This window comes from Giraffa tippelskirchi, chromosome 9 (genome assembly GCF_054371585.1).
Source record: "Giraffa tippelskirchi isolate mGirTip1 chromosome 9, T2T-mGirTip1v1.2.pri, whole genome shotgun sequence".
In the NCBI taxonomy this organism is placed as follows: Eukaryota; Metazoa; Chordata; class Mammalia; order Artiodactyla; family Giraffidae; genus Giraffa; species Giraffa tippelskirchi.
In genome coordinates, this window is record NC_137283.1 from 50689723 (window position 1) to 50707812 (window position 18090).

The window sequence follows — 18090 nt, forward strand, 5'->3', positions numbered from 1 at the left end:
AACACTGACTGCTGTCTCAGTTAAGAGTTTTTACTCTGCTCTCCCGTCTCTTTGGCCATCACCAAACCTGCTTCTGCCTCTGGGCCTCCCTGCCCAGCCTCGTCATCAGGCTCCTGGGAAAGGCTTCTGGTCCTTCCACCTGTAGTTCCCTCCCCCCACCGCAGTCTCCTCTGGCTCCTGTTGCCTAAGAACCCTGGCCAGAGCCCTGTGTGACCGCCCCCACCTGCCTTGACAACCTTACCTGTGTGTATCTGCTTCAACCACCTGTGTGTTCTTCAGACCACACCTGCTCTTTGCTCAAGCTTGCTCCCCTCTGGGAATGCCCTTCCTGCTCCTATGTCCCCATCCTATGATACCTACATTCTGCCCACCCCTGGGTAGGAAGGTAGGAAGCCCCCCACCCACCCACCTCACAGATGCATGTTGACCTCACTCATGTGGCTGCTGTCATTCATTCCTGCCGCCTCCTCCCCAGGAGACTGAGCCACCCGGGGTAGGAGCCAGGTCAGCATCTTGCCCTGTTCACATCGCAGAAACCTTTCTCTGGGCCAGACCTCCCAGCCAGGGTTGGTGGCACAGTCTGGTGGCTCCCAGGGTCTCCACGACAAACACTGGCAGGAAGTGACTCATAATGTGAATGCCACCCTCGGGGAGGCCATTGTCAGTAGCATAAACAAACTTCTAGGAGAAGTGACACAAGCAGCATTTTACTTAGACTTTATATGTTCTTATCTCCCTGGCAGCAGGTTCCCCATGGCAGGGGCTTCCAATTGTCTCCTTGGAACATGCTCCAGCGACTCAAAGGCAGGTCATAGCTGGTCATCCGGGGCACAGGGACTCCCTCTGGAGGGCCAGCCCTGGCATGCAGGGAGACCTCAGACAGGGCTGTGTCCGAGGGCCTCTCAGGACAGGCACTGGGGGCGGGGGCCCGCGTATGCGAGAGCATGCAGCCTTCCATGTTCACGTGTCAGCAGGCAGGTCTGATCCAGCTCCATGGCCATGTGGTAAGGAAGGAAGCCCAGGAAGATGTTTCCTGGTGCAGGTGGAAACAGCATGGGGGTGACTCTCTGCCATGGCCCTCGGCATACCTGGAGAGCAAGCGTATTCCATCAGGGTTGAGATGAATGTGGCTTCTCTAGACCTACAGAGAGGTTGGGGAGGATGGTGGTGTGGGGGAAGGAAGTCCAGGCGTGCCAAGGAAGATAAAAGAACCAGATTTAAGGATTTCCCTGGTGGTCCCGTGGGTGAGACTTCACGCTCCCAAGGCAGGGGGCCAGGTTCAACCCCTGGTCAGGGAACTAGATCCCACATGCTGCAACCAAGAGTTCACATGCATGCCACGGCAAAGATGGAAGATCCCGTGTGCTGCAACTAAGACTCATCACAACCAAATAAATACGTACTTTTTTTAAAACAAGAACCAGATTTAGAAGAAATTGTTCCTGTGGAAACTTCAAACCAGTTCCCCCACCCCCGCCCCCCTTAATACATTGCAAGAATGAACTTGTACAAGCCTGGTCCTAACTTGAGCGATGCTTCTCCTGCAGGGAGCCAGATAGGTATCTCTGGAGAAGCCTCTGGCCCGGAGGGGTTTCAAGAGGCCTGAGCTTTTGTCCCGCCCTGGCTCCTGGTGACTCGTCTTTGCTCTGTCCCTCCCAACTCCTGAGGGTGGCTCCATCCAGACCCATGAGGGTGGCTGGTGGCCTGCCAGTGTGGGCCCTCCTCGACCCTGAGCGGTGTCATCTCTCAGCACCTATGACCTTCCAGCTCTTCCTGCGCTTGCACCCTGAGGACTACCCTGGGTCTGGGCCTGGGCTGGGGTCAGGGGCTTTAAATTTTACTGGGGGAGCTGAGTGGTGGAAGGGCGGCTCCAGCATTGTGCCTGTCAGCTACAGCAGGTGTGTGCTTGGCTGGAACCCCAGGCTGGTCCTCACCAGGCCGTCCTGTTCTCCATTAGCTGTCTGGGCACTGTGGACTGGAAGGAGGGGTGTTCATCTGGTTTCTCTCCCTTCCTTTGCAGGACAAGGAAGATGGGGAGCCAAACACCAAGCAGCTCAGAGAAGGGGAGGAGGAAGGCGAGAAGCACAGGTAACGCCTCGCACTCAGCTCTCTTCCCGTACCTGTCGGTTTCCACATCGTCCCGGCTGCGTTCAGCCTCTGTCCTGTTGCTGCCTCTCCACCCCATGGCCATCTTGTTCAGACAGGACGGTCTTACTGTAGGAACCTTTTCTGCACCCTTATCCTCATTGGCTATCTGACTCTTGGCCACCGGCCATTTTTTTAGCCACCAGACCCCTCACATTATGTCTCCTCACTCTCTTCTAAAATACTTGGGGTGACATGGTTCTACAGCAACCCCAGAATCAGGTCCAGACTCTCCCTGGTGTGTCAAGCTCTGCTTCAGCCATCAGCCTGGGTTGCTGCTCACTGTGAGGACTGGATCTTTTTTTTTTTTCTTCTTAATATTTGTTGATTGGGTTGCCCTGGGTCTTAGTTGCGGTATATGGGCTCTAGCTCTGTGACCAGGGATTGAACCCCAGGCCCCCTGCATTGGGAGTGCGGAGTCTCAGCCCCTAGACCACCAGAGAAGTCCCTGGGACTGGCTGTTGATACCCTGAGAAAGCTTATCCCGGTGAGCTGTGCTTTGAGGGGGTGCAGCAGGAGGGGAGGGGTGCCCCCCAGAGGAAGCTGGGCCAGCGACTTCCTAACGCCGCAGCCTGCCCTGGCCTTCTCCACCAGGGTGAGTGGAACCCTCCCTGGGGGCCGGCGCCTCGTCTGCACCTTTGTGTTCAGGCGCCGATCTCAGACGAGATGGGGCTTTTTCAAGCCCACAGGGGTGCATGTGTGTCTGCACGTCTGTGACTTCACAGTTTGCAAAGTGTGTTCACACCGTCCCCATGGAAGCCCTGTGGGGTTCTTGCCACCTCACTTGTTTTCAGAGATGGTGACAGCCCTGCGCTGAGGAGGCTGGTGACGGTCCTTGCTGGTGCAAGGACCCTGGTCACCCCCAGCTCTGGGCTCCGTGGTTGCTCGTTGGGCCTCAGCCCCCCAGCATCTTGTGCAGCCCTCGCTGGTGACAGAGACGAAGGCTAGGTCGTTGCTTTTTTTTTTTGCCAAGTGACCACAGACTCGGGGGCTTGGCAGTGGGAGACTGTGCAGGCTGTGGTAACTGCTGAGAGACCCTTTGGTTTCCTTCTGGTTTGTCCTCAGGTTTTTGATTGCTGGCTGGAGCCTGAGTCATTTCTCAGATTCGGTCATCTAACCAGATACAGTGCAGGGTCAGGGCTCGCTGCTGAGGAAATGGGAAAGTCCAGTAGGACTAGAGGCAGGCACCCCAGTACCTCACCCCTCACCGGCCTTGCTGGGGAATCACCCACCTTCCTCTCTGCCCGTTCTCCAGCCCATTTGTCTGCGGAGACCTTTTTGAAATTGTGGCTATTTTAGTTGCTTTGGTTTTCCTTATAAAGTTTAGAGTCAGCTTGTTAATATCTATTTTAAAAGCTTGCTGAAGGTGACTGAGAGTAAATCGTGACCGAGGGGGACAGTGATGTGCTGTGGAAAGCCGGAGAGGAAGGGGGTGCTTTTTGAATGTGGTTCCCCCTGTTGTCTTAACCCAGTCCTTAGTGGCCCTGTCTGTGGGTATTTCAGAGAGAGTGGGAGGGACACACTGTCTCATGTAAGTTCCTCTTAAAATTTCAGAACGTAGTCATCATCTAAGCATACATGTCTATTGTTGCCTACTTATTAAAAATAATGATAAACTAATATAAATAAAAAGCTTGCTAGAGTTTCAGTTTGTATTACATGGAATCTATAGCTCAGAATACCTTAAAAAAATTTTTTTTTCTTACTCTCTTCAGGATAAATCCTGCCCCATTCCCCTACAACCAAATCCCCATTTAGTGAGAGTCAGTTCCCCAAAGGCCGACCAGGCGCTGTGTGAAGGAAAGACATGTTCCCACCCCTAGGAGGACCCCCACTTCTCCTCTGGGCTGGGTCTTTCCTCTCCCAGCCCTCTTTCCCTCATGGCTAACGCAGGGCCATCGATGACTCACCTCTAACACAGCCCCCCTGCTTGCCGCCTAGAGAAGAGGTAATCCTGCAGCCCTGGAAACCTGGCCACGGAAGGGGACACTCATGTCAGTCGCTTGTTTTTCGTAAGCCCTCAGTCACTTCCTCCTGATGGCCAGTCGGCTGGTGTGTGCCGTGGAGGTATGTCGAGGATAGGGCTTGTGGCCGACAGTCATGGCCACCCGGCCAGGTGGGAGGAAACGGGTGGTGTTGCACACTCCGCTGGGCAAGGGGCAGGGGAGCGTGTCCTGTTAAGTGTCTGAACAAGCCAGCCCCAAACCCTCAGCCCCCACAGCCACTGGCTTAAGATCACGGTCAGCACCCAGCCGGAGCAGTCACCGCTCAGGGATGGCAGTCCACCCTGGGTGAGCATCACGTACCGCAGAAGGAACTAGGTCACTCACCTTCCTTCTTGGGGATGGAAAACCGGTTCTCCAACTCCTGTGTGGAGAAAGGTCCCACTCCGGCTGAGGCCCGGCCCAGCTCTGGCTCAGTGCCCGAGCTCTTTAGGCTGGCCAATGCCAAGCCTTCTCCCATCTGCCAGTTGGGTCCCCAGGATGGTGGCTGTGCACCTGGGCGTCTCACAGACCAGTGACATGAGCTTGATTCAGCAAATATTGCTCCACTGAGCAATGTAGCAACGTAGCAGTGAAGACCAGAGTGGCCCCCACCCACAGCCCCTGAGTTACGTCACTCCCGCTCCAGGACACCCTGGGGAGGCACGTAGGAGGCTGTTCTCTGGGTGGCCTCAGCCGTTGGCCTGCCCTGCCACTTGGTGTGTGACAGGCACATCCCTGCCATGCTGTGGGCCACTTGTCACCTGCATGGGCAGTATTTCAAGAAGCCTCAGTAGGCTGTGCATGTGTCTGCTGGGCTGCTCATTCCCACCTGCCTTCGGGACAGTCTGCCTTCGTCCCATCCTAACAGGCAGAGAGCACTCAGGGTTTGGGAGGGGGCTTCCAGGGCAGCAGTGGGACACTCCTGGGAGATTTGACCCCTGCTCTGCAGGGCACTCTGTTCAGTGTTGATGTGCACAGTCCATATCACCTACAGCCTCAAGAGAAACGATGTCCTTGAGTTTCTTATGGAGGCCAGTGAAAGCATGAGCCTTCCCATCCTCTCTCAGAAGCATCAGAGCTGGGATTTGGGCCCAGGCTGGTGGCTCAGATGGTAAAGAATTTGCCTACAATGAGGAAGACTTGGGTTCGATCCCTGGGTCAGGAAGATCCCCTGAAGAAGGGAATGGCTACCCTCAGCATTCTCGTCTGGAAAATCCCATGGACAGAGGAGTCTGGCGTGCTACAGTCCATGGGATCTCAAGTCACACGACTAAGTGACTTTCACTTTTTCACTTTCACAGTCCTGGAAGAACAGGGCTCTTTTCACTCCCTTCCCTGAGCAGCTACTTCATTCTAAAATGGGGGTTACAAAAAATTCCTAACAACATGAAATTGAAGTAGCAGAACCAGAGTGTGGCTCTAGCGGCCTCCAGAAGAGTGAATCCCCCCCTTTTTTTTTAAATTTAAGTTGCAGAAGGAGGGAATTCAACCTTGGTCCTTTGTTAGAAAGGCTAGGCCCTAGAGCAGCACCAAGTGAACTCTGTCCAGAGACTTTGGCCATTTGGCAGTAATCGGGGTGGGGCGGGAGGAGCGGTTAATTGGACATCAGTGTGGGTCAGTCTCCTCATTAGCTCTCAGCTGAGTGAATCAGGGCTTGAACCGCGTTCCACAGAGCTTGACACACCCAGCAGGCTTCCTTGTGTGGAAATCGGAGCTCAGGATGGGGTAGTCCCACAGAGACTGGAACGCAGGTGTTCCTGGCTGCGTGACCAGTGCTCAGCTCTAGGGGAGGGCAGGGAACGGTGGGCGGCTCGGCTGCCAGGGGTGGTGGTCTCTGAGTGGCCAGCCCACTGGCTGATGCTGCTCTTGCCTGTTGCCACTGGCCGCTCCCTGTCCCCCGCTGTGTCCCCCTCATGCCAGCTGGTCTTCTGAAGCCTGGGCACCAGGGGGTGCTGGGAGTGTGGGTGCTGTGAGCTTGGGGTTTGGCTCCCACCAGACTCTCCTCTCTCCTCCTCATCTCTCAGGACCCTGGACCCTGGAGCCGGTTTCTGAGAGCAGCAGGTTTTTTTTTTAATTCTCACTAATCCCTGCAGTTTTCTTCCCACACCCAGTTTCTCTTCCGCTTCTCTCCCCACCCTGTTATAAATGAAAGTCAGCGTTACCGATCCTGCCCCACTTTCTCCCCCGGTGCTTCAGTGACCTGGCATTTTCCTCCCGACCTGATGCAGTCGTTAGGGGATGGGGTTCAGGGCAGTGTCCCTGCTCCATAGAGAAGGCAGACCCTGGGAGTAGGCAGCAGGCTTCTTCTACACCAGCCCTGCTGGTACGGCCCCGGCACATGGGGGTTTAGCCAAGCCCCAGGACTGCAGGCCATGGGGGCCCTGGCAGAGGGCAGGTGAGGCTGGTGAACAGGGGACTGATTCGGCGTCACAAAAGCCCCGAGTTGAGACCATGCCCCTTGCTGACTTGTGTAGCCACACACACCTTCTGGACTCCTTCACTTGAGCTTGCCTGCCCCATGGCTGGAGAAACCAGCCACGCGTTTCCCTGGCACGGACACAGGGTCCCCTAGATGAGAGACTGCAGCAGGCCTCCTGTTGGGGAAATGTTCCCAGGACTCCCTAGGGGCCAGCAGTGCAGAGAGGGCTCAGAAGAGCTCGTGGGGAAGAAGGACCCACATCTAGTCCCATCTGGCTGACAGGTTGGGGGGGGTACTTCTGCCTCCCCCAGGCTATGGTGGGTCTGTCCCAGTGTCTCTGTCGTGCTTTTATTAAGCAGCAGCTCCCAGGACCTCTGTCTCTTTGCTGCCCTGTGGAGTTAGCCGAGGGCCCAGCCAGTGTGCAGGCTGCTGTGTGTGGAGGTTGGCATTTGATGAGCTGCTGAGCCAGGGAGGCCTCCAGGGAGCACTTGGTACAGCCCGCCCTGCCTGAGGAGATGCGAGGAAAACAACACCGCAGTCGGTGGCCAACCCCAGTGTGCAATTCTGGCTCCTCGTGGCTGCTCCCCCTTCATAGAGGTCGTGGGGTCAGCCCTGCTAGATTTTCAAGCCCTCATGCAGGAGCGAGCTGTGTGAACTTCTCATGGCCGTCCAGGCGGATTGTGGCTTTCCCGGCCTTTCACACTGCCATGGCCATTCCCTCAGCCCTGGCTGGCCACTCCCAGCACACCAGACCCTTGCCACATGTGTCTGAGGCTCTGGGGCACAAAGGCTGTGAGTAGGAGGCGGACTTGGGGAACCAGTGGGTGACTGCTGGTTTCTCTTTTAGGAGTAACTCAGCCCAAGAGCTCTGGTCCTCGCTTGGAGTCATAGCTTGCCTTGTCTCATGCTGCAACCACTGCTGTGTGACCCTCTAAAACTGGTGCAAACTCTCTGACCCTCAGTTCCCACAATTGTCAAGTGGAGATAGTGCTGGAGAGACAAAGTGAATGTTCTCCGGGTACCCCTGGCTCCAGCTCTGTTCGAGAACCTACAAGTGCAGGTGGGACTTTGGGAGAGCACGCAGCCCGGCTGCTAACGGGAAGATGAGGGGCTGAGGCTCAGAGATGCTTCTCTTCCCATGCTGTCTGCCTGTTCCAGGTCATCTGCAGAGAGAGCAAAATAGGGAAGTAACCAGCTCCTGTGTCTTCATCTCATGCCAGCCTGCAAGTGTAACAGATGAACGGAACTGTGTCACACACGCACTTTACTTCCCCTCTGCTTGTTCTCGCTGCCCTTTAGGGAACTCAGGCTGCGGAACTACGTCCCAGAGGATGAGGACCTGAAGAAGAGGAGGGTGCCCCAGGCCAAGCCAGTCGCAGGTAGGTGGGCTCTGTGGCCCTGTCGGCCGCCTCCTCCTTGGGAGGCGTCACCCTCTCCTAGAGAATAACTGGCAGTGCCCGGGCTGGAAGCTGGGCCTCTGGGACTCTCCGTCACCATCTCACAGTGGATGGACAAGTAGAAGCAGTCAGGGCACTGAAGCGGTCTGTCATGCCTACTTTGCCCTGCTCACACCCGGCCTTGCAGGCCTTCCAGGGACCTGCAAAGGAAGGTCCCTCAGAGGACTCTCTGAGCTGGGAGGTGGACGTGGCCCTGAAGCCCTTGGACAGCAGGGACAAAAGGATGAGTCCTGTGGGCCCTTGGAGAGTCAGAGAGACCCTGAAGAGGGGCTGACCATCCAGGTTCCTGGAGAGCAGTGGGCAGGCAGACACCTGCCCAGCTCTGGAGCACAGATGATGGGCAGAGGTGTCCTCGCTGGTGGGCTGAGGGGCCTGGCCCAGTCACCCCTGGATGGGGAGCATGTGGCCAGCTGCGGCCTGTCCACAGCAATCCACGCGGGGGAAGCTGGGTGCTTCTTATGATGCAGATCCCTGACTCTGGCTCGGTTTTTATTCTTTGGTTTTTAATTTTAATAATTAATAAGTACATTTATCCTATAAAAGAATAAAGTGTTAGCTACTCAGCCACACCACCGCCCCCCCCCACCCCCCGCCCAGTCTGCTTCCCCATCTCCCTGGGGCCCTGAGAGCACAAATCTAATCCTCCAGAGCTGCCTTGGCAAGGTCTTTGCCTCTAGGGAGTTAGGGGTTAAGGGGAAAAGACAGGGGCAAGAAAGCGCAGATCCCCCCTGGGGACCTGTGGCTGCAATTTGCCACATCGGGGAGTGGTGGCTGGTTTCCGACCGGCATCCGTTGGTGTCTTGCGCCCTCTAGTGGAAGAGAAGGTGAAGGAGCAGCTGGAGGCCGCCAAGCCAGAGCCGGTCATCGAGGAAGTGGTGAGTGCCCGGGGGTGGCCCTGTCCTCCTCTGCTGCTTCCGCGGGTCCTTTTCTCCTTCCCACCTGCTCTCCTCACTCACTCTTCCTTCTCCTCACTTCTTCCCTTTCTGCCTCCCTGCTTCCCCCAGCCCTCTCCTCCCTCCTTCCTCTCCTCCCCTCTTCCTACCTCTGTCCCCCGTCTTCTCCTGAGCCCCTCCAGCGCTGACATGTGTCTGCTCCCTCCCAGGACCTGGCCAACCTCGCACCCCGGAAGCCGGATTGGTGAGTGTTGCCCGTGAGAGACCAGTGCAGACTGACTGGGATGTTCTTGGTGCCCAGCATGGGCTCGCAGCGGGAGGCAGGCAGTGGAGACAGACAGCCGTGGGGGATAATTACGGTCTGATGTATGTGCTGAGAAGGATATAGGTGGCGAATGAGGGCCATGGCGGGGCATGCACACCTGTGGGTGGGGAGGGGCTCAGGCAGAGGGGGTTCAGAGTCCCCTCCAAAAAGTCCCTTCTGAAAGGATAAGGGCCCACTGCACCTCAGAGAGCTCCATCTGAACAAGGCTGACCTTTGTCCTCAGGGAGCTGTAGGGTGGAGGCAAGATGGCAGGAGGGGCAGACGTAAGCTTCTGCCCCACTTCTGCCACCAGCTAGCCCGTCCCCCTTCGATCCCGGTTCACTGTTCTCTGAAATGGGAATCGTCACTGTCCTTGCATCCCTGTGACTGGGCTGAGAAGGAGGGTGAGAGAGGGCTGGGTGTTCACCTTGGGCCAGAGGTACCGGCCTGCCCCCTTCTCGCTTGCGGTTCTGTGTCAAGTGCAGCACCAGCTAAAGGTATTCTAATTTGATGAGACAAAGGATGGGGCGCGTGTCCTCGGAACCTTGAACCAGGGGGAAGAGGCTGTTTGTGCACTTGTGGAAGTTCCTGGGGGTGAGGGGAACTTGTGGCCAGAGGAGGAGCAGGACCCCCAGTGGGCCGGGGCACAGTCACTCCCTGACGGTGACCAAGGGGAGCAGACCCAGAGGGGGCCCTGGGAACCACCTGGCGTGCACGCCTTGGCTCAGCCCCCTGGGTTGGGCGGGTCATGGTGCCAGCCCCTGGCTCCCTGGGGCTGCGAAGGGTGGCTGCTGCTGGGTTTTGGAGGATACAGAAAGGGAGAGAGAGGAGCACCCTGACCTCGGGCACACCACTGTGGTTCCTAATGCCAGAGGGGCTGTCGGAGGTGAGGGAGCCCCAAGGCTGCCCCGGGCCAGCCTTCAGCCTCTGCCTCCTCCCGCCTCCCTGCTCCAGGGACCTCAAGAGAGACGTAGCCAAGAAACTGGAGAAGCTGGAGAAGCGGACCCAGAGGGCCATTGCTGAGCTGATCCGTAAGTGTGGGGCCTGGCACGGCGGGGTTCCCTGCCCTCTGGGTGATGGCACTAGCACGTGGCCCCTCTCCACTCCTCCTGTCTGCCCCCCATCCAGGTGAGAGGCTGAAGGGCCAAGAGGAGAACCTGGCCTCTGCAGTGGCCACCACCACCGCCACCGAGCAAGAGGCCTGTGACTCCGACTGAGCCGTGCCCTGTCCCCTCACCCACTACCAGCCGTGCCCTGTCTCACAGGGGGATGGTCTTGGGCCGGGGTAGCGGCTGGACTTGCCATCACCTCCAGTTTGCCTTCAGAACTGACTCCCTGCCTCGCAGTCTGAACCCCAGCCGTCCCACTGGGGTGAGATCAGCTCCTTGTCTCCTGAAGGGCCCCCTCCATGCTGAGTGGGGGCAGAGGCTACGACAGCCCTGTGGGCATGCTGTATCTGTGCTTGTTCTATGTATTTTGAACTTGTCTTTCTGTCTGGAAATAGAAACAAGCTGACCCCTGTGTGTGGCAGAAAACCGTCTAAATACTGGGGATGTTTTGGGTTTGGGCCCCAAGACAGGGCAGCTTCAGAGGTGATGCTTACTATGAGGAAGCCCTGTACTGGGCTGAGTGTTGAGGTTGGAGGGGTGGGGAAGGCCCAGGCCTGACCTTCAGACATCTAGGTCCTGGCCCAGTCCTTGGTCAGTGGTCATCACCTCAAAACCCTCAGGTGACAGAGATAGACCTCACGGTAATCTGTGGGACACCTTGGAGAGGTTCTCGCTGTGGTCCTCTGCAGACCCCCTGACAGTGAGAGAGAAGAGACTGGGCCCCTGACAGGGCTGTGCTGCATCCTGGCAAGACTCAACTCTGGGCTGCCACAGATTCGAGGCCCCGGCACTGTTCATTCACATCTACTCAGCCCCAGAAAGCCCTCTTCCCACTGCACCGGACAGAGCTGGACTCGGGCTTCCCCAGGACAGGGCCCCTGCATGGGGAAGCGTGGCCCATTCTGCTCACCACTGGGATATTATAGCCTGGATGTCAGGAGTAGCCTTGGACCCTGGGCCCCCAGGGTCCTGGGTTTAGGACCATGAGCCTCCCCTGTGGAGCTTACTGTCCAAAATGACCGGCTGACCACAAGGCTGACTCCAGGTACCCATGACCATTTACTTTATCTCCTCCAGGATGGTGACATTCCTGAGTTTCCTTCTGGATTTCCCCTTGAACCTCCTGCCCCAGTCATGGGTCACATCCCAGTGTATTCCTCCCTCTGTGCTAGTTTCCAGGAACACAATGGCCTGGCTCTGGTGGATGGTGCTGAGGTCTCAGGTGATGGAGGGCAATGAGCGTGTGCACACAGACCGCCACACTCATACAATAAAGCAGACACTTGAACTTACAATGACGCATCTCCTCTGAGAAGGCAATTCTTAGGAAAGGAGCAGAAAGTCGCAGCTGTAAGTAAGGGCCGAAGTGGTAGGTGGCTGACAAGGCCAGGACTGATTCCCCCCACAAGAGACGGGGATAAGACATGCCCCCCAGGTGTCAGGGCTGGAGCCAGGCTCCCTCTGCATAGCCAGGGGTCTAGAGCTGAGTTTCCCTTCCTAGGCATAAAGGATGAAAAGATGCTCACACCTCCTGGGATTGCAGTTGGAAGCAGGATGTTTGTCTGTGGCAATGTTGGATTCAGACACCTCAGTAGGCCCCTGCTTGGCACTCTGTAGGTAGGGAGAAGGAAAAACAGAAACTGTACCCATGAGGGGTACTCAGAAATGACAAAATGCGTGAGAAAATCCAATCAATGCCATAAAGAACGGCCAGCAACCCAACAAGTGGGAGAATTTCTGCTGGAAGAAAGTAAAACAGTAACATCCTCACAGGCTTTGAAATGAGCACTTGTTTCATCACCAGAGAGATCAAAGAGGGACTGACCCCCCTCACAACTCAAGCACAGGGATTTGTTATTAAGAAACAACTGATGAGAAATCTTGAAAATAAAGAATGGTTATTAAAATAAGAAACTCACTGAATGAGTTGAATGATAACTTATAGTCGAAGAAGGGATTAATAAATCAGAATTAAAGCTGAAGATCCAAAAGGTGGCAGAGAGAGAGAGAAAAATAAGGAGTGCTTAGAGAAGCATCACGCACTCAGAATGAGTGATCCAAAAGTGAAAGCAGGGGGAATTGTGACCAAGTGTTGGAAGTGATATCCCTCCACAGTCTGTCTGTTAGAAACAAGTCACTCTATCCAGCCCACACTCACAGGGAGAAGATTTAGATTATACCTGGAGGTGGAATCTTTAAGAATTTGAGAGTGTGTTTTAAAACCAACACATACCTAGACACAGTGTAATAAATTGTCAGGACAAAAAGACCAAGAAACGATCTTGAAATTAGAGATTATATCATCTTGCAAAGAGCAAGCCCACAGCAGATGTCTCAACCACAGCCGGCGTTAACTGGAATGGTACGTTCTAATATCAGTGTTAACTGACAAAAGGTAATTGTTGAAAATTCTATACCCAGAGAACATACCTGACAAGTACAAAATATTTTTAGACAAAACCAGAGATTTTGTCACCAGCAGACTAAAAATCTATTTTGAGGTTATGAAGATATTCTGAAATGGACTGTGGTGGTGGTTGTACAAATCTGTGAATATGCTACAAGCCTTTGTATTGTACCTTTAAATGGGTGAATTGTATGAGGTATGTATTATATCTCAATAAAGCTGTTTGTTTGTTTTTTTAATGAATGTCTTCAGACTGTAAAGCTGAAGATCCATTTTTTTTAAATGAATGTCTTCAGACTGAAGGGCCACAATCCCAGGTGGAAAATCTGAGATATAAGGAGAAACTAAGAGAAAGAAAATACACATTTAAGTAGGCACTGACCTTATAAAACAAATAGATGTTGTGAAGTAAAAAAGAGACCTACTTAGAACACATAACAACCATGGTGTGTATGTCCCGAAGTGAGAGGTGACTGGAATTCTAGCCATCAACCAAACTCACTCAGGAAGAGAGAAAAGACTCTGATATACGGGCAGGCTGACATTTCTAGAATAACCCTCAAAATAGACATAGAATGTGCTTCCTTCCAAGAAATTGAGAAAAAAATAGAATGAGAAAAATTATCCAAAAGAAGGCAAAGAGAAAAAAAGAAAAAGGGTCAAATAAATCCAAATATGTCTTATATTACTATTAATGTACCTGACCACTTAAAAAAAAAAAAAAAAAAACCCTCGATCTGATGCTGTTTAAAAAGAAACCTGAACGCAGTCTTTCAAGCAGAAAGACTGAAAATGGAGGGACTCTCGGGTAGCTGAAGTGATGCCACCACCTGCAATGGTCAAGATGGGTAAAGAGGAAAATCCTGCAAGCTACAGGAGGAAAACAAAGCACAGAAAGATTGCCTGCTAATGAATGAGTTCCACTTTTCATCAGTAGTAGAAAGGGAAAGAAAAATTTTCCTAAGTGCTGAGGAAACATAAATGTCAATTATGTCATAATGCTCCATTATAAATAATAAGGGCAAGATAGACATTTTCAGCCTCATGACGCTGTTTACTATGCACTGAAATTTGCTGAAAGGATACTCTGTAGCAGGAGGAGTGGGGTGGGGGCAGGGAGAGAGACATGGGAATCAGGATGGCATTTGATAGGCGCACCTACAGATCTTAAGGAGGGGTTTTGTTGTTCTTGTGTTACAGCTAGTGACTCCTTGAGACCACCAAGGACATGAGTCCCTTCTGAGTCCCCAGCTGCCATTCTTAGCTCCCCTAGGAGCTTCCCCCACCTCCCTCCAGGTTCGAGATCCAGACGGGGTTGGAGAGGGAGAGAGGGTAGAGGGCAAACCAACTGAAGAAACCATGGCTTCAAGCCCAGTCCCCCATGCTTGCCTTCGCATCTGATCAGCCATCACTGTGTCAAATTCAGTCCTAACTGCAGACGTGTGGGAGGAAGGGTATTTTAAGCTGGGCACATTGCCACCACGATTGATGTTGAGGTTCCATGAGAAAGGAAGAAGGGCAGAAAGAGTGCTGGAAAGGCAGCCAGCAGTGCCTGCCACAGGATGCAGGAAGAAGTGGTGAGCAAAGAAACTGGTAAACCGCGCAAAAATCAGTAATAGGCTAAAGAAAGACCAACAAAGAAAGAGGAGACATACATTAGGAATATTAGGAAATTCAATAAGGCAATCACTGTAGACCCCATGGACATCAAAAGGACAAGAGAGTGATACTGTAAATAACTACCCACATAAATTTGACAGGTTGATTCAATGGACCAATTCCTTGAAAAGCACAAACTGCCACAACTCACCCAAGATGAAAAGATAATTTGCATAGCTCTGTAACTACTAAGGATATTGAATTAATAGTTAATAATTTGAGACCTCTTGAAAAAGAACTCTCCAAGCCCAGGTGATTTTACTGGAGAATTGATACACAGGTTTAATTCAATTCACATCAGAATCTCAATAAGATCTTGATATATGGACAAGAATATTCTAAAATGTGTCAGGAAAGTTCTAAGAACTTGAACAGCTTAAACAATTTTTAACTAGATGAATGAAGCCCCTAGTGGCTCAGACAGTAAAGAGTCTCCTTGCAATGCAGGAGGCCTGAGTTCTATCCCTGGGTGGAGAAGATCCCCTGGAGAAGGGAATGGCAACCTACTCCAATATTCTTGCCTGGAAAATCCCATGGACAGAGGAGCCTGGCGGACTACAGTCCATGGGTTTGCAAAGAGTCGAACATGAATGAGCGACTAACACTTCCACTTTCATAAAGCAGGAGGAGCCATTCTACCCATTTCAAGGCTTACTGTACAACTACGGTAATCAAGATAATGGTATTGGTGGAAAAATAGGCACATAGAGCAATGGAAGGATACAGAGAACTCAGAAGTAGCTCCACACAGGTACAGCCAACTAGTTTTTGGCAGAGGTACAAAATGAGCTCAATGAAGGAAGGATAGTCTTCAGCAGATGGTGCTGGACTGAATAGGCCCCTCAAAAAGGAACCCTAAACTTCAAACCTTATTACAAAAGTTCAAGTGGATCACAGGAGGAAACCTTTAGGACCTAGAGCTTGGTGAACACAGTCCTTAGACATGAGAAAGCATAATTCATAAAGGAAAAAAAGGAGCAAATTTGACTTTTGCTCCAACAAAGACCCCGTTAAGAGGATTAAGAGAAAAGCTATTGAGACAATATTTGCAAACCCCATATCTGATAAAGGACTCATATCTAGAATAATAAAGAACTCTCAATTCAAGGGAGAGGTGGGAGCTCTCAGGCCCCAGCAGCCCCTCTTATCGGGCAGAAGAAATGGGCCAAGTGGCAGTGCCCAGCTCTTTGGATGAAGCCCTGGTGTGCTCACTGCTACCCAGCCCACCAGGCTCTCCTCTGGGACAGCCCCAACTGACCTCCCAACGCTCCACGCCCCTCCTCCTGCTTAAAATCCTCAAGGACATCTGACCTCTGGGTCATCTCTGGACAGGTGTCAGGCCTGAAATGTCCTGCAACAGCATGGATGCCCCTTCGCCAAGCAGCAGACAGGAGCACAGGGCCTGCTGGCCCGGAGACTCAGGCTGGGTGCCTCTGGGTGATGGGGGGAGAAGGGGCAGGACAGCACAAGGGCTGGGAGGAAGTCACACCTGGGATTGCAGGAACAGGACCCTAGAGGCCAGGTGGACATCCTGGCTGGTACAGGGCCTGTACCATGTGAGGAACGGCGGACTCAGGGTCAGAGAGAGGCACAGCCTCCAAAGTTATGAGGGAAAGTTCTGTCCCGCCTAGTGGGCTGCAGGTCAAGTGTGTGAAATTGGCCAGTTTGGGCAAATTGAGTCCCCTGGACTCCACCTGTGCATCCTCAAGTCCCTGGCATCCTCCAGGTCAAGTCCCCTGTTGGGGTTCCACGCTGCTGCTCCCCACCTCTGGGCTCCACTGTGTGAGACTCCCGCTCACCTTCCAGGGGCCTCTCCATGTGGCTCTGAGCTGCATCTGGAGCCTGCTGCAGCACCCCTGCAGGAGCTGGGGATTCAGGCATTAATTCATCCTGTTTGCTGAGTATCTGCCTTGTGCCGACTTCCCTGGTAGCTCAGTGGTGAAGAATTCGCCTGCCAGTGTAGGCAACACGGGTTCAACCCCTGAGTCAGGAAGATCCCCTGGAGAAGGAAATGGCAACCCACTCCAGTATTCTTGCCTGAGAAATCCCATGGACAGAGGAGTCTGGCAGGCTATGTACAGTCCATGGGGTTGCAAAAGAGCCAGACACAACTGAGCGACTAAACAACAACAGCAGCCTTGTGCTGAACACTGTTCCAGGGGCTAAGGATGCAGTTGTGAAACTGACTTTGCCCTGCTCTCCGGGAGCTGACCTTCCACGTGGTCTCGGGGTCTGTGCTAGGATCCATATCCCTTCCATCAGACCAGTCTAAAAGACTTTCCTTTCCCCAGACCATCTGACTGGGCATCACAGCGAGCCATAGGTGAGTGGCTAGGGCCTGAGGGCCCGGCGATTCCATTCAGCCAAGAGATCTTTATGGAGGAGTCTCCCTGTAGTCTTCATTTTCCCTCACTGTCCTCACATGGCCGCTGGGGGGCAGCAGAGGACACCGACCCAGGGCCCCTGCTCAGTGTGGATCTGCACAGCCTGCTTTTCCCACTCCTGAGGTGGGTCTTCTGTAACAAACCTCAGCCCACCAGATGAAGCACCCCTGTCCTTTCCGTTGCGACCTGTGTCACTTAAGAGGCTGGCATCAGAGGTGATCCCAAGAGTGGGGCTCCGTCAACCTGAAATCCAGAATAGTGGTGGCCGTGTCCTAGGGAGCAACAATACCCTCCACTCCCACCCACATGCCAGCCTTCCCCAGGTCCCAGGCACTTTCAGGGTGTGGGGGTTCCAAGTGGAGTGTATGGAGTGCCCTCCTAGCCCTGAGAGGAGTGCCAATCCTGTCAGGTCACAGACAGTCTCATCCCTCCCGAGGGAGGGTCTGCACGTGTGTGAGGTGTGTGGACAGGACCCTCAGGGATGTGGACCCTCTGTAGTCTGGCTGGGGAAGGGGCCCCACCTGGAGACTCAGGTCCCCTTAGCCCCAGGGCCTGTCCTGAGCATCTGTTGCTCAGAGCCAAGCTTCTAAGATGCTTCGATCCGAAGCAAGTGGGCATCCATAGAGCAGAGTGGGTGTGCACACTGGGTCCCTGGGCTGCCTCCCTCCCTGCCTCAGGCAGGGCCTCTGGCAGCTGTGGGCTGGGCAGGGGTGTCCAGCCTATTTCCCGGCCAGCCTGCCCTTTCTTTATGTATTTACTGGTTTTCTTTAAATGTTCCCATTACTCAGGCCTCCGGTCGGCACTGAGACAGAAATAAATCCCACAAGGCCGCCCAGCCAGAAGGGCGGAATCCGATTCCCCCTCAAAGGCCGGAAGAAGCTCCCATGTGGAGCGTGCTCAGACCGCCGTGGCCCACACACCCCACATGGCACGAATATGTCCACGCACCCTGTGTGGGTGCCTGCACACCCATGCATTCACACACCTAAACTCCTACATGCACAGATGCCTCACAAACATGTAAGCACACCTATGTCCCACACACACTCAGATTTGCCTAATACACACACGCACTTGTTCGTACATGCACTCAGCACAGTCACACAGATTGGCCTCCTATGCATACATGAACACACCCCATTGCAGAATGGATTTATATACACACACACACACACACACACACCTACATACACACATGCAAACTCACCCGCCTCCCCCCAAACACATAGACACACTCATGCACGCATTCCCTGACAGACAGGCTTCTACTCAGTCGTGACCACAACACTCTGGGATCACAACTCAGTCATCCTCAAGGTGCTGGTGGG

The 18090-nt window shown here is 53.7% G+C and overlaps 1 protein-coding gene across 2 annotated transcripts in view; it reads left to right on the forward strand.

Annotated features, from left to right (window-relative positions):
- The window catches only part of CCDC12 (coiled-coil domain containing 12), a 39079-nt gene extending 26121 nt beyond the window's left edge, over positions 1 to 12958 (forward strand). The window contains exons 2-7 of one of the 2 annotated variants that reach the window (XM_081525901.1): positions 2021 to 2088; positions 7849 to 7928; positions 8820 to 8881; positions 9109 to 9143; positions 10158 to 10234; positions 10332 to 12958. In XM_081525901.1, coding sequence (XP_081382027.1) covers positions 2021 to 2088; positions 7849 to 7928; positions 8820 to 8881; positions 9109 to 9143; positions 10158 to 10234; positions 10332 to 10420 — 411 coding nt within the window. In that variant the 3' untranslated portion in view covers positions 10421 to 12958. Of the gene's footprint in view, positions 1 to 2020; positions 2089 to 7848; positions 7929 to 8819; positions 8886 to 9108; positions 9144 to 10120; positions 10235 to 10331 lie in introns of both variants that reach the window. The other variant, XM_081525900.1, reaches the window with a different exon arrangement.
- The last annotated feature ends 5132 nt before the right edge of the window (positions 12959 to 18090 follow it).